General features: G+C 41.6%; 1 protein-coding gene across 3 annotated transcripts in view; it reads left to right on the forward strand.

Annotated features, from left to right (window-relative positions):
• The window catches only part of LOC105915844 (nucleolar protein 4-like), a 139,753-nt gene that overhangs the window by 112,124 nt on the left and 10,993 nt on the right, over positions 1–16,636 (forward strand). For all 3 annotated transcript variants that reach the window (XR_004931829.1, XM_012850089.3, XM_036142378.1), the window contains exons 6-10: positions 6,194–6,633; positions 12,882–13,073; positions 14,104–14,292; positions 14,862–14,975; positions 16,293–16,530. Coding sequence is in view for 2 of the 3 variants with exons in the window: in XM_012850089.3 (XP_012705543.3) it covers positions 6,194–6,633; positions 12,882–13,073; positions 14,104–14,292; positions 14,862–14,975; positions 16,293–16,530 (1,173 nt within the window). In the remaining variant the exon portion in view is untranslated. The remainder of the gene's footprint in view (positions 1–6,193; positions 6,634–12,881; positions 13,074–14,103; positions 14,293–14,861; positions 14,976–16,292; positions 16,531–16,636) is intronic.

Genomic DNA, 16,636 nt, shown 5'->3' on the forward strand with positions numbered 1-16,636 from the left:
TTATCTCCTCTTTCTTTCACCTTTTCTTTTTTTCTTCTTGTTCATCCTTTCTTCTCCTACTTTCCCATTGTAGTGTCCATATCATTTGAGATATTCCCCGCATGAATCATAATAAAACTATTCACATTTATAAATCAAGCGGAGCACTATGGCAAAAGCAGTACTGCTCCACTTGTGAAAGTCAAATCTGATGAGCTCTTTTTGGCATTAAGACAACAATTCTTATTGCCACATTCCCAGACAGGACACTGGGGAAAAAAATAAAATAAAAATAATGATGATAATTCATTTAGCCACCGGGCCGGACTAAATTGTTCGGCAGGCCAGAACCAGCCCGCGGGTCGTATGTTTGACACCCCTGATCTAGAATCTCTGCTGTCCACTCACTGCGTGGGCGAGGGGTGGGAAGCAGAGACACAAAACGTGTCGTAGAGGAGGCGATGAAACATCTAAATCTGATGAGTTATCAGTCAGGTGTGGTGTTAAAGGTTCATCTAAAAGAGAAGAAGTGAGACTTTTCTTGATTCATGGGCCGGTGGAGCAGCCCTTCACCTTCACAGAAAGGCCGAGGGGAGTCCTGTTGTCCCCATGCACCCATTCTACACCCAAATGTGGGAAAATGGGCCGCTCTCAGGGGCTTTGTCAATTCCAGCGTGGCGCTGTGCAGTAAGTCTGGTCATGAAGTTCCTTCACTGTTAAATATGCACAGGGAACTGTTAGCGGTGTTAATACGAAGTGGAAGCGATCAGCCATGAGGCGGTCGGCCATGTAAAATCCCACGGCGCCGTCAGCAGAAGCTGAATTAATAGCAAACCTGGAAACTTTGGCATCCAAAAACATCTTTTGGTTAAGGACTCTTTGGCTAAAGTGAAGTGCTTCAGCGGTCGCCATGATAAGTGCTGTCCAAATAGTGCGGTCAGTAAGGAAGGAGGCAGGAAAAAGAGCCTCTATGCTTCCTCTAATAGCTACGTTAGCATAGGAACCTCGCAACGTCCTTTACCGACGCTAACGAGCTATAAGGAATCCCACAATCCTTTGCGTGACATGACGTTTAGGCTAAAGCTACTCAATTACTAAGTATTTATAACAATTGATTTAATATATAAAACTTATGTGACTGGTTAGGCAAAAAATATTAAATTGTGTACAAAATCTGGTATTTTAATGGCTAACATAAAAATTACAAACATTAACAATTACTAAGTAACAAATTCAGGTAGAAGAAACACTATTCCAAACGTTTTTTAACATAAAACATATGAAACCAAGCAGTTAATGTATGTACAGTAAGTTAGGACAGTGCAAAGTACATCCAATAACAATATCTACTGTTTACTGTATGGTTACTCGACCTGTAAATGGCTCAATGAGCTCAGCAGATAGAAAATACCATTAAAACAACAAAGTCTCACCTTTAAATAAACTGTAGTTGTGTCTATGTGTGCATTTTTGGTTGGAACAAGTTATTTATTCAGTGAAGTTACTCTCAGTGGATAGAGTAGTCATACATTTTACTCAATTAAGTGTAGCGATACTTCTTAATTATATTTACTCAAGTAAAAGTAAGACGTACAGTGCAGTAAAACTACTCCTAGAAGTACATTTTGTTCAAAAAGTTACTCAAGTAACTTTAACTCTAAAATTAAACTGATTGTGTTGTACACATTGTTTATTTTGCATAAAATGTGTTAATAAAATTAAAGCAAAAATAAATCCAGTAAAATAAATCCAGTAAACAACCCTAAGCGTCGGATGCAGTGGTGTGAAACCCGCCGCTGCCTCTGGACTCTGGAGCAGTGGATGGAGGCGTGTTCTCTGATGTGCAGCTGTCCTCCTTTCCCTCAAGCAGGAAAGTAGAATTGGTGACGTATTACTTTTAGCGTTTACTCTTACTTTATTAAATAATTAAAAAATAGAAAAGAGTGGACTTATTGTCATCATAGGAGAGCTTCTGCTATTTAGTACACAATCAGTCTGGACGATTTGATGGAGTTTGACTTTGCAAAGTATCTTGAGATGATATATGCGCTGAATTTCCGCTATATAAACAAAATTGAATTGAAATATATATATATATATATTAGGGCTGGGCAAGTTAACGCGTTAATTTCGCGTTAATTCATTAGACTATTAACGGCGATATTTATTTTATCGCGCATTAACGCATGTTGCTCACATCATGCTTTCAGTCAGTGTCAGTCAGCAGGCGCGCTGACTGCAGCGCGCTGTCACGGCAGCACTCTCCCGCTCCCCCTCCCCTCTCGTACATGGCTCAGCGGCGCCAGCCAATCAGCACGCAGGCTCAGCCTGGCCCGCCCACTCAGCTCTCACACAAATTTAACACACAAACAGCTGAGAGAGACCGCAGCAGCGAAAAAACATGAACAGGGGAAGTAGCACCGTTTGGCTTTATTTTAATACCGTAAATGAAATCAAGCTGTATGTTTTGTAAAAAGCCGGTTCATTTCAGTGGAAACACAACAAATTTATCTAAGCACGTGAAAAAACATGAAAACGTCGAGCCCCAGAAACGGAGAGAGGAGACGAAACTTCTCTCATTGCCCCGACAGACCCACAGACGTCTCTGACTGAGGCGTTTCAGTCCTCCAGGGAACATCCAGGTAGATCAGTGGATGGATGGATGGATGGATGGATGGATGGATGGATGGATGGATGGATGGATGGATGGATGTTACTGGTGGAGCCCACACATAACATGTAATTAAGACCTTGAAAGAACCCAGTACATATATTAAAAAGTGTTATTTAAGATAAGATAACATTAGCTAATCCTTTTTTTATCCCACGACGGGGAAATTTATAGGATTAAAGCAACAGGCAGGTGCACACAACACAGACAAAATTACATAAGGATTGAAATATATAAGAGGTGCATTAGCGAAAAAACACTGAACATAACATTATTATTATTATTATTATTATTATTTAATTGTAATATTAAAATAAAAACCACAAAACCCAAAAGGTCAACAGTTTCATGATACATCAAGCTTAGGGACTGGCTAATATACAGCAGGTCAAAAAAGGCCATATTTTGGCTGCAGTGCTTGCTGTTCTCTTATGAAGAAAAGATCAACTAGTGCACTAAATTCAATAGATGGGTTGAAAATATCCAGTATAAAATAAGTGCTACAAATGTTACAACACTTTTGTTCATATGGCAGCAGAACATTAAAATAAAAGTGCTCTTTACACTACTTTTGAATTCATTCTTGGAGTTTGTAAATAAAATCGCGATTAATCAGGGCGATTAATCGCGATTAAATATTTTAATCGTTGCCCAGCCCTAATATATATATATATATATATATATATATATATATATATATATATATATATATATATATATATATATATATATATATATATATATATATATATATATAGTGCACAATGTGCCATTAACAGTTGGAATACCAAGTTTTAAAAATACTGGAAATCTAAATTTGAGTGGTTTATGATTTTATTCTGCTACTGATCAGCTGTCTGCTTTTATATCCCAAATCAACAGCTGCTAAACTCCCGGCATATTCAGCTGATTCACTTTTCTGAGTTTTGATTTCTACTAATTTTAAAGATAAAGAGGGCATGTTAATGTGATGAAAAACAGCGTTTTTTTTTTACCCATAACCTCTTCACAGCTTTTCCTTTCGCTCCGTGGCGGTGGGGGGGGGGGGGTATGCTGGTCCTCTGAGCTACACGCAGATATGGAGGAGACGTGGCAAAAGGGAGAGCTCTAGGATTGCTTTGGTGACTGAGGTCAGAGAGAAGAAGAGAGCGAACAGAGAGGAGGGTCACTGGAGGTTGATGGCTTACAGAACGTGAAAGGGTTGCAGCAAATAGGAAAGGGAGCACCACACCCTGTTCAGCTGGCACGGATAGAGAAAAGTGTGGATGCAGCTGAAGTGAAGAGAGCAGAGACTCCCTCCCAGGGAGGCACTGGTGTCAACGTAGCAGGAATTAGACTGGCCCCCGTTTCTCGAACGTCTTTTATTTTTTACCTGCTTTGTCTCCAAAAAAAAAGAATCTGAGCCGTGCACATGTGAGCCTGAAGGTTGTTTTGAGATAAACGTGAGCTGCACACACTGCAATGAAACACACGTGCATGTCCATTTACATGTTATGCTGCACGTACACCATGCAGCAGGATGACCAGTTAGGCAGCGGACTGGGAGGGGTCGAGGATAAAGATACAAAAATCTCTCCCATGTCTGTCCTTGTTCCACAGACCCGCTGCACCCTTCCCCCTACATCCCCCATGTCTGACCTGCCTCATCTTCTCCTCTCTCCTCCTTCTGCCTCCAACCCCGCCAGCCATGAACCCCCCCCCTCCTCCTCTTCCCCTTCATCTTTTGCCTCCTCCTCCTCCCACCCTTCTTCTGACCTCTTTTTTTCTGCCTCACTGTACCTTTCCTCACCTCCTCACCCATCTCTCCCTCTCAGCATGCACCCGTTGGGACTCCCAACTGTTCCCCCTTCCCTGCTAAAGAAAAGCTATTTATTTTTTTTCACAGAATGCATTAGCAGGGCCTGAACAATAGCTCACTATAACTCTCTAACACGGGGGTGGGGGTGGGGGGGGGTGATGGTTTGGCCACAGCATCTGGGAACCTTGCAGCCACTGAGCCAACCGCAAACATCTGTGTGTAGCAAAATATTTTAGAGTCAAATGTGAAGTTACTCATCTGATAGGCATAAGCCGGTGGGAAATATTATTAATAAAAAAAAACCTTTCTCACAGTATTTACACAACATATTGAAACAAAAACATTTAATATTGGCTAACAACTTATTTAAATCAGAAAACGTATATTCCTGCTGTTGATAATGTAACATGTACTTATTAGTTGGACTTTGATGCATAGATTTAAGCACCTGCTAATAGTTTAGTGCCTTTTGTGTTATAAATAAGACCCTTTTTGTTAAGCTGCTCTTCATGGATTATCACAAGGAAAAGCTAGCTGAATAATAAGGCGCCGTGCATTTAACCTCAGTCCAATAAAAACTGGATTGTTCTGATAACAGGCGTACATTACAATGTTTTTACCGTCATCTCTGTGCAGAAGACACCAGCAGAAATGCTAAAAATGCTGTAATTTCCCTGCTCTTTGAGACGCATAAACATGCGGATGTGTACAAACACCCCCCGCTTGATTTCTACTGATGGGAGTGATGCTGCAGGACTTCCCCACGCACGCAGATTCAGGTGTTTTCCTGTGGACACCACAGCAGAGACTGGGGTGATTTTCAGGCCTTTAATCTGGAGCCAGTTTTTGAATTTTACCATTTCACTGTTGTGGCGAACACGAACTGGAGAAACGCAACAATATATTTCCGTTTCTACCAGAAAACCTCATTGTGTGTCTAAGTCCAGCCGTTTGCCCACAGGTACACTTGTAGCTCGCCAGTTGTGTTTTTACGACTCTTACTTGAGTAAGGTGCTCCTGGAGTTTTCACATTGCAGCTTTCTGCGGTTTTGTTACAAGAAATATTCCCAAAGCCCTGAAAATGTCTCTTTGGTAAACCACAGACAGATTTAAATCTGAGATTTATGCATGAAGACCTTAGCACAGCATGATAAATCTTCGATTATCCAGTGTAAAGGGATGCAGGTGGCAGCTGTTGTTATTTCAGCTTTTAACTTTTTCTCAGGTACACCTGGTCTGGGGTTCTGTTAGTGGATGATCTGCCTCCCCTGATGATGTCACAGCTATTACCATCTAACATAGAAAGTACTCCTGGGTCAATGTGAGCTTCTGAGCTTTCTGTGTCTCTGCTCTGTCTTCTCTAAGCCCCAGTGGGTCGAGGCAGATGAGCGTTCACACTGAGCCTGGTTCTGGTTCTGCTGGAGGTTCTCCTCCCTGTTAAAGGGGAGTTTTCCTCTCCACTGTCGCTTCATGCATGCTCAGCATGAGGGATTGCTGCAAAGCCATCAACAATGCAGACGACTGTCCACTGTGGCTCTACGCTCTTTCAGGAGGAGTGAATGCTACTTGGAGAGACTTGATGCAACCTGCTGGGTTTCCTTAGAGAGGAAACTTTCTGACCAATCTTTATAATCTGAATTAAATTGAATTCATGAGTAAAATTACACTAAACCTTTGCCTTAATGTGCTGTTAGTCCTCTTTCTGCTCCTCTAAGCTCAGCCACTGTCTCTGTTCGTACCCTCAGATGATTCGTCGTCAGAAAGCGGCAGTGGGAACGGCCTGCCCGCCCTGACCCCGCCCACCTCTGCTGTGACGGACGGTGCCATGGTCCGGGAAACGGGGGTCGTCAACGGCAGCGGTGGCTCCGCCCCGCTGGACTTCAGCAGGCCGACCTCTTCCTCCTCGTCGTCCGAGGACCAGCAGCCGGTGAACCTGAGCGAGCCCCCCCCTCAGCGCCTGCCCTTGTCTACCTCACACCTGCCCATCACCGTCTCGGCGGCGGCTGCAGCGCTGCTCGGCGCTCTGCATCCCAACGCACCCGAGGAGCTGCGGAGGAAGTACCCGCTGGCCGCCAAACCTCCCCTCGCTCCGCTTCCGGCCCTGCCTCTGCCCCACGCACACGCCCCCAGCACGCACGCTGCAGAGCTGCGGCTGGACCGAGACGGCAGGGACTACGGCAGCAAGGTGAGAGCACGCGCAGGCATTTGTATTTGTATGCATCAAAGCAGTGGGGCGACACACTTAGAGGATGTTCAGCTGTTCAGTTCTTAATAAATCACAAAATGACTTTTCCCCCTGATGAAACCAGCAGAAATTCAGGCTTTCACAAAGTATCCAGTCAAATCATTTGATTTAATTGCCGCATCCTCAAACCGAGTATTCAAGTCAAGAGCTCTGTACAGTTAAGCCCAAAATTGCCTTTTTTTTTTTACTTTTAATATTATTTTGATTCTTAAGCAAAATAAAACGTACATCTTTTAAAAATAATAAAACAATGTAAAAAGACTACCAATTATTTATTTTTTGTTTGTACTTTTTTTTAACTGACATGTAAAAATGCTTCATAACTTTTTTAGTGGATGGAAAAGCTTTTATTAATATTAAAGGAATCACGTGCTTCTTAGAATTGCTGAGCAGCTTTTTGCATATTTTTACTTGGGTTTTGATTAATTTTATTTTCTTTTGTGATGAGATGCGAGTGTTTGAGGTTGGAAGGGCTGATGTGATTCGATTGAATTTGCATGTTATCTAAGCCATTGCAAGGCCTTTGTTGGGCAGTAGTATAAAGCTTGTTACTCAACATTACTTCAGACTTTTTTAAATTGAGAAAGCTTCCTGGAGAGGAAGCGAAACGTCTTCAACTACGGAAAACAAGTCCAGTTGCTTTGTTTTTTTTTTTTTTTGGAAGGTTTTCTGAGACGTTGGCGGTTGTTTCTCCTCCAGTTCTCCACACAGCTGCAGCCCTCCGACAGTCTGGAGCTTTAACGAGGGTATGTCTGTGCGGGGGGAGAGGGTGCAAGCAGCACCAACACAAGAGTGATTGACCAATCAGAGCCAGACATTCCTCCTGGCTCTGATTGGTTGTTCCTGACCGGGAGCGGTAGATTCCTGCAGAAGGCAGCCGGACCACTAGGGGGAGCCAGAGGAGCTGGATTTTTATTCCCAGGTTATCTGTCGGATATTTTACTGTCAGGACATGGTGACAGTTTTAGCAGCTATGTAAAAAAAAATATATATATTTAATGTTAGCTTCTGCAGCTTTACTGAAGCGGAGAATCAATGTTAGCTTTTTTTGTGCAGTGCTGAAAGGGTTTGGAACTCTATAATATAACAAAGTATCGGTAATCCAGACTAACATCGGATGAAATTGGCCCAAATTTTCATTTTGGTGCATCCCGAGTGAAACGCATAACAAACAATAGCACCGAATGAACTTAGGGCTTTTTAATGAGAAAAGGTGGAAGTTGTAAAACAGAATGAAATTCATGTTTTTTTTCTCTTCTCACTGATTTTCTATCATTCATCTTTTTCTTTTTGTTCTGTGAGGAGAAACTCTCTTTGAAAGAAGTCATTTTCTGCTTTTTATTCAGGCTCGGTGTGAAAACACTGCAGCACTAATCTATAGAAACTTGAACTCTTTGCCTGGTTAATTAATAAGGACACCCACGTTGTCTCATTTTGTGATGTATTAAAACACTGAACAGTCGTTTTAGAAAGACAAGCAGAAAAAAAAATAATAAAAAGCTGGAGGTAAAAAGCAGGAGCGTCTCTCTCCCACCTCCCTCCTCTCACCGTCTTTGTACTGAAGCTGAATGGCAGATCCTGACGAACAATACCCGCCGGCCTTGAAGGTAAATATATTACTGCCAGGCCTGAGCGAGGTTTGGACACGAGCGCCGCTCCACAACCATCCCCTCACATTTAGACGCGGAAACAGACACACTCTCAGCCGGCCTCCATTATGGATCCAACAAACGCTTCTTTCACATTTCCCCTCGCCATTTCTTCTCCGCCACCGCTGTGGGGGTGTGTTCGGTTCACTTTAAGTGTCACTCTGGTTTTTCTCCTGGCTTTTACTGTGTCTCTTCGCTGAGGCTCCATCACTTTACGTTGAGCGTAGATGTGTATGTGTGTGTGCACAGCTATGCGTCTGCCAGGGATAAATGGGCTGCGAGGAGGCTGAGAGTTTTCTCCTCTTTGCGTTTAGTCCTGCAGGATCAGGAGGGGTGGAAAGATTTGTTCAAGTGTGCTAAATGTGTGACACAAAGCAACGAAGCACATTTGTCACTATGCAGAATGTTTGCACCTCCTATTCTTCAGTTCCCTCCAGGGTTAATGTTTTTTTTTTTTTTCTTCAAACGTGCATCGATCATAATGGGATTTTGGCGAAACATGATTCAAAGTTTAAATGGCTCTCAAAACATTGATGTTACCCTGGCTGGTGTCACCTTTTACAGTTTTAGTTCAAATTTTCAGATTTCTTTCTTAATTTTACCACATCAATGTTAACCTTGAGTGCAGCGTTTGCACCTCAAGTTCTCTCATTAAATGTCTCATTACGTTTTGTAGCTTTTATTTCTCCATAACTGGACCTGAAGGGTGTGTTTTTTTTAATCTGCTGTAGAGCCTTTACAGCTAATATCAGAGGATGTATCCACGGCAGACTGCAGGGGGCAGCAGCGGTCTGCAGTGGAGTTGCAGCTAACAGCGGTTCTGTTTGGCTCCAGCAAAGTTTTGCATGGAGCTCCCAGATAGCTCAATCTTTAGAAAACAAATGTCAGGCATGGATACATCAAGGAGTCCTCAGCTTTCTGAGCTTTTGCTTTTTGTAATTAAAAGTTCTTCAAATAAATTCAATGAATTCTCTGGAGTCTCTAGAGATTGAGGACCTCTGGACCTTCTTCAACCGTCCTTCTTGGCAGCATCAGTCTTTAGCATGAGCAGGCTGTGTAGAAAATGGCCAGCAGCGACCGTCGGATTGGGGCTGGACTTCCTGTTTTTGATCCTGTCAACCGGTTTGTTGAGTGGTTCTGCTCCCCAGAAGACTCAGGAATCCCCCCATCAACCAGTGAACCAAGAGTTTGGGTCCTAGATCTGGTATTACTGACAGAAAATTGAGATTTGAGTAAATTCCTATATCCACTATCACAGAAACAGCAAATAAAGCCCACAGATCCTTTTCATAATAAGGATCTAACTGTTTAAACTTTTCCAGCAAAGTCTGGTTCCAAGTTTCCTTCTGGGAAAACAGATTTTTATTTCTTAATAGACGTGTCTGTCATTTTAAATCAGAAATCAAGTTCTTGGTTGAATGAAAATAAGTGATTGTAAATCTATGGGCATTCATTTTATGGCACAAAAACACCAGCAAGTTTGCTTTGAACCTTTTAGCTCCTAATTTTTAGTTTTTGCATTATTAACCATAAAAAGCAGCAGAAACCAGAAAGTTTTTATAGTTTTTCTTGGACTGACATGATTCACTGATTGGGTTGTGTTAAAAAAATAGATTTTCCAATTCTGAATCGATTCTCATTAATTCCCAAAAATAGGTTCATATAACCAAAAATCGATTAAAAAAAAGGCATTTTCAACTGTGAACTTAAATGTATGAGCCGGTGTTAGTTTTTAATGTTATATTTTTAATAATTTCACCAGCTATAGATATCTCTGTTTTCTACCCTGGATCCGTTTGGGTTTTCTGCCCCTCAGCATGTTTGTGAAAGCAGTTGTCTCAACATTCATGGAGAGATTTGGTCCTTATAGCCGCTATTAACTACCATTACTTTATTAATTTGCTGTTGAATGTTAATATAATTATTCGGGTAACGGCTATGTATTAAAAAAAAAAAATCTCTCTCTCTATATATATATATACTATATATGATACACACTGCGGCTTTAACACCAGCAATCCAATTTGAGATTGGATCAGACAGAAGAGAGTCGATTCTAAATCTTGGGAACTGTTCACTGAACAGGCAGGAGGCTTTTAAAACGTGATCATGAACCTAACAGAAACCAAGCAGATCTAAAGACAGCAGGATAAATCTGGTAAATGGAAAATCATTTTTGCAACTTAGGTAGGATAGAGCAAAGCACGCGTTGCCATGACAAGCGTTCTTCCCAGCCAGCCTCGACACCTCAGTGAATGTTTGCAAGCTGTGAAGCTAATTTATTCCTTTCCCACAACTAGACTTTCTGCTGAGCGGAGGAACTTTCGCCGGCCTCCATTCGCTGATTACGCCTCTGATGGAGTCGGCCAGCCCACCTGGTTCCTCCTTACGTTCCTATTTAACACTTAGCTTGACCAGAAAAAATTTGTTGTTTTTTTTCTCTTCTGTTTGTTTTATTTTACAGTTGAAAAAAAACAAAAAACTTCTGTGATTTTGCAAAACAAGAATTTAGTGCACGAGTTTTAACCTGTTACATGGTCACAATTACACACACAGTACAGGGTGAAATATATATATATATATATAAGCTCTTGGCTGGCTGCAGATTTGTTTCAGGTTGATGGTTTTCTGGCACTGACTGATTTTTTTTTTTAAGACTTTTCCACAAATTTACCATAAGTTTGATGTTGGAAGCCTCTTAAAGCTTAGCGTTAGCCTGCTGGATCCATGCCACAGCAGTTTGGTGGAGTGTTCGGGATCATCGGGCCTGTCCAGGTGCAGAACTCATTATTATTCTGGCCTCTCTCAGTACGGGCCCTCAGCATGATGCTGCCACCACACATCCGTCTGTAATATTTTACTTCAGAAGGCTGTTTGACTTGTTCGTGTTTGCAAAGCTCTGCTTGAAAGAGTCAAAGTGAACATAGGGGACTGTATATATTTTGATCTATACTTTATAATTTTGACTTTGCATGATTGGGGGGGGGAGGGGGATCCAGAATGAGTTTCAAGCTTGTCAAATCTTTTCAGATGTGAATTGTCATCTTTTAACATTGAAGAAAATATTGGTTTAAAGAAATCAATAAAATCTTTCTGAAGTGTATGTTAACCTCTCACTGGAAATATTATTTACCGTATTTTTCGGACTATTAAGTTTCTCCGGGAATATAAGTCGTATCGGTCAAAAAATGCATCATAAAGAGGAAAAAAAACCATAAATAAATCGCACCGGACTATACGCATTTATTTAGACATTTATTTCACACAACCCAAAACTAAAAACTGGCATTTAATCTGGTAAACCAATTTATTAAATTACACAGCTGCATCCACAGCCGGCTGAATAACGTGAAACATACCTGGTTGTCAAAATTACGCCTAAATTAGACAGTTAGCATAGCGGTGCTACATGCTAAGCTAACAGTACGACACGGATGTTTCAGAGCAACATAAAGCATCAGCACTGACGTGCATCAGTGAAGTTTTAAACCGCTGAGTCAACAGAGCTATAAGCTAGCGCTAGCTGTTAGCTTTACAGAAAGCCTAATAACAGGTTCTGTCGCGGTCTGGTTGCTTCAAGCTGCACCACGCAACGCTTTGCTGTGTGAATCCAGACTGAAACAGTAAAACAACAAACATGTATTCAGTCTTTGTTGTCTATAAGTTAATGTTTCAATTAATTTCTAAGTGGTTCAGGAGCAGGATAGTTTTCACAAGCCTAGATCGCCCTCTTGTGGTTATAGACGGTAATGTTTACTCCTTGGTTCATGTTGGTATGAATTACCATTTAAATTTGATATATAAGTTGCGTCTGAATCGCAGGATCGGTCACACTACGAAAAAAGTGTGATTTATGGTCCGAAATATAGGATATAAATATATATTCTATATAGGACTCTATAACTCGAGACAAAATGTGAAATTTGTTACAAGAACGTCATCCCCATTCTGAGGCACGGGGGTGGAAGCATCATGCTGTGGATGCTTTTCTCAACTAGTCAGGTTTTAGGCAATTATACGGTCAAATTTGAATATTATTAAAAAGTTAATTTGTTGTAGTAAAACCATCACTACATGAAACAGACTGATGTTTTTAACCCTTTAGTTCTGTTAATTGTGACAATTTATTGCTTACTGCTAATGAAAACATTAGAATATTATGTCCGACCAATAAACAAAAACCCTTTTTAATACAGACGTGGGATTAATGAAAAGTATGTTTAATTGACGTTATTTCCAAAAGGTTTTATTAATCTGTTAGATGAGCCTAGTTGGATCGTAGGTTGTTTGACTGAATATGACTACATGTCAATAAATATGAGGGAAAAACTTCACATCAGGAGCAGGATTCACATTTAAACCCCCTGCTGAAACAATCTTTGGTGCTGCAAAGGAAAACCTTACATTAAATGCTGCAGTAAATGCCCAGACCTCCTTCTAATTGATTAAAGTGTGCAAGTTACGTCCGTCAGCTTTATGAAAGGAAGGAAATGTGACCTCAGAGCCAGCTGTTTTAGAATAAAGTGTGTTTGTTTCCAGTCCCCACAGTACAGCTCAGGAGGCAGCTACGACAGCATTAAGATGGAGCTGAGCGCAGAAGACCTCACAATCGGGCGCCATGGCACCCAGGTCGCCCCCGACGACGACGACGATGACCACGACGACCACGACGACAACGACAAGATCAACGACACAGAGGGCGTCGACCCTGAGAGATTAAAGGCCTTCAATGTAAGTCAGGGAGTGATCCTAGTGGGAAGACCCGATCTAAGCCAGGGGTGTTAAAGGTGCGATCCGGGGGCCATTTCAGGCCCTCGGAATGATTTTGTAGGGCCCACCGACGGCGATTTAAGCATGGCACAAACTTGACTGACCAGCAGAGGGAGCTCACAGCGTTTTTTCGCAGTCGTTTGTGAGGAAAACAGGAACCCGTGTCCTGTTGCTGTTGCTCAGAACATAGACATTATATTCGTAGACGCCTCATAGGCGGGTTCTGCCTATGCTGCGGATGCGTCAGAGCGTCCGCCATGTTGAATGTGGCAAATCTGCAGTTAGTCTGAGTCACTTAAAACAGTATCAGAGGGAGTTTAATCTCAGAACATACTTTATATTCGTAATATTTTTATTTTTGTAATATTACAAGTTTATTTTCGTATCCCTTTGGCTTCATTCTCCTGACTGTATGATCGTAAAGAATAAAAATAATTAAAACTAGAAAAAGCTGTTCCTGCGTAACAGCGAGTGAGAATGCTAATCTGCAGAATGATTTGAGGAGAAAATGCAGAAGATCCATGCAGAAGAGAAATTATTAATTCATTTATTAGAATATTCCATGTTTAGTTTATTGAGTACGTAAAAGCAGAAATAATCACAAGTAAATGCCAATGATATTAGTTTGGTGTTTCCTTTTAGTATTATTAAAAATTTGTGAATAAATATGCATTATTATTATTATTATTATTATTGTTGTTGTTGTTATTATTAATATTGTATTTAATATAAATCCAATACAGAGATCTGTATGTATAACCTGGGACAGGATAACACAATTATGAATATATTAAGAAGGAGCTAATAAGTTTTATTCAACTGACTCTTTTTGGATACGTGCAAAAAAAACAACCTCTGCTTTCTGTATTAATTGCTCATCGTTAATACACTCATGTCTTTAAATTAATTAATTAATTAATTCATGTCAGTCTCGACTGACCTCTGCAGGCGACTCCGGTTTAACGGCAGCCATGCTGTGTTTTTGTCGCAGATGTTTGTTCGTCTGTTTGTGGACGAGAACCTGGACCGGATGGTACCGATCTCCAAGCAGCCCAAGGAGAAGATCCAAGCCATCATCGAGTCCTGCAGCAGACAATTCCCAGAATTCCAGGAACGGGCCCGCAAGCGCATCCGCACCTACCTCAAATCCTGCCGACGCATGAAAAAGAACGGCATGGAGGTACGGCGGTTTCACCTGCTGGGTTTGCAGGACCTTTCGCACAAAATGCCATGTATTTATGTACTGGTTAAATATTTACCACCTAGCAGTGTGACCGCCAATGATTTATCTGGTTTGCAATTAAGATTAATTTAAGGGATGGAAGGATGGATTCACTGGCCAAAATATTAATTCTAAATATCTCCACATAATCCCGCTACGTAATTAGCCTGAGCTAAACGCTAGCTGTTAGCAAACGGACACGATGTAGCTGCTGTCGTTCTCTCGTCACATGTGCGATTGTGCGCGTTTGTTGTCATACGAGCTCAAAGCAGAAGAACATAAAGAAGCATCCGCCCAAAAGATTACTGAAAAACACGACTTATTTGGTTCAAACATTTACTCGCCATGTAGCAGTTAGCTAGCCCTCTGACATTTACTCTCCAAACGGAGAATTTACTCGCATTTGGCATCTAGCGAGTGTTAATTTCGGACCCTGCCTACAGGTGTCTGTGTGGATTACCTTAAAGTCGTAACCCATCAGAACCACCTGTAACGAATAACGGACTCTGACCTTGTGCTGTTTCCAGACCCGCCCGACACCACCGCACCTCACCTCCGCCATGGCTGAAAACATCCTGGCTGCCGCCTGCGAGAGTGAGTCACGCAACGCCGCAAAGAGGATGCGTCTGGAGGTCTACCATGTAAGTGTGTGCAGGTGTGACAGGTGAGGTATAAATTCAGGTATAAACCAGGGTCTCAATATAAAGGAAGATCGATAAAATACGCGAGGAAAACGCTTCGATCATCGATTATCAGAAGGAAAGGTCAGTCAGACAGAGGCTGATCTGACAGGATTAAGAATTAAAGACCTATCTCATCTGCAGTCTTTTATCGTCTTTATGCCAGAATAAAAATATAAATTGAAGTGCAAGTTTATTGTAGAAATCAGGCGAGTCCAAAGTGCGCTCCGGGGGCCGTTTGTGGCCCCTCTACTGATTTTGTGCGGCCCCCATCGACATTGCAAGAAAGATTTGGCCCACCAGCACAGGGGTCTAGTGCAGATGGAAACTTTATTTTTGATTAGGGCAACATTTTTAGTTAAAATCTTAATTAAGAATGTCGGGTTCAGCATGAAGCGTTCGTCTTTTATTAACCACATTTTTACATTCTCTTTAATTTCATAATAAATAGGACACTGACTTTTACTCAAATGCAGACTATGGTTCATTAAAATCTGCTTTAAATGTATTAATGAAAATGTCTTTTCAAAGAAATGCCGACCCAAATCCTGTTTTTTTTAGCGCTAGACCAAATATATATATATATTTTTTTATCTATCCCAAAATAATTTGCAAACTGGATGACCATCTTTTGGAACTACAATGATTTACAACAACATCTTCATACAGAAATTTTGACCATTTGTTTACTTAAAATTATCATGTTTTGTAGAGGAGGTAAAAAAACCAAACTATTGCTTTTTTTAAATACATTTTTCACCCCTCGACTTCTTTTGACTTGATAGTTTCGGCCCATGTGCCAAAAAGTTTGGACACCCCTGCTCCAAACTGAACAGAAACCTTTTAGAAATAAAAATAGCAATAACTAAAAATACATATGCAAATATTTTTTATATAAGTTTCTATAGTTTCTGGTTATCATAAAGTTAAATATATTATATATACTTAACTCATGATTAGTTAATTTCCCTTAGGGATTAATAAAATATGTTTGATTTGAATTTAATTAATAATATTTGCCATTTTTTTCTACTTTAAATGTAGTTATGCACGTTCTGACTGCATAAACATGAGCTTTAAAATAGCAAAAGGTATAAATAAAATGCTGCCAACATGAAATGAGTTTAAACGAGGCACCCAGACCCGGACTGTACGGCGCTCAGCTCTCTGCCTGTTTATGGTGGTGGACTCGTTGGGTCCTGACTGTTGTCCCCACACTGTGCATGCTGGCCTGCTTGTCTTCCACTAACTCCCCCGTCCTCCCTGTCCCACCGCCAGGAGGAGCAGATATCCCTGGAGAAGCCGTCCAGCGGCGGTGGCGGCGGCGCTCTGCGGGAGCCCGTGTCCCTCGCTCATTCTGCCTACTCCTTGGCTGCATCAGCCTTCCCCTCCCAGGACACGCAGCTCTACATCAACGGCGCCGGCCTCAGCTACGGTTACCGTGGATACCCGGGCCTGAGCGCTGCCATTCAACACCCCGTCTCCCTGACGACCGGCGCCGCCGCGCAGAGCAACGGTGAGCGTGGAGCTCGGCGGACGGAGGAGGAGGGGTTAGGGGGCGGACATGCAGAGTGAGAATGGAGAGGAGGAGGCAGGGCGAGTGATGAAAATGATGAGGGGTG

Source organism: Fundulus heteroclitus, chromosome 1 (assembly GCF_011125445.2).
Source record: "Fundulus heteroclitus isolate FHET01 chromosome 1, MU-UCD_Fhet_4.1, whole genome shotgun sequence".
In the NCBI taxonomy this organism is placed as follows: Eukaryota; Metazoa; Chordata; class Actinopteri; order Cyprinodontiformes; family Fundulidae; genus Fundulus; species Fundulus heteroclitus.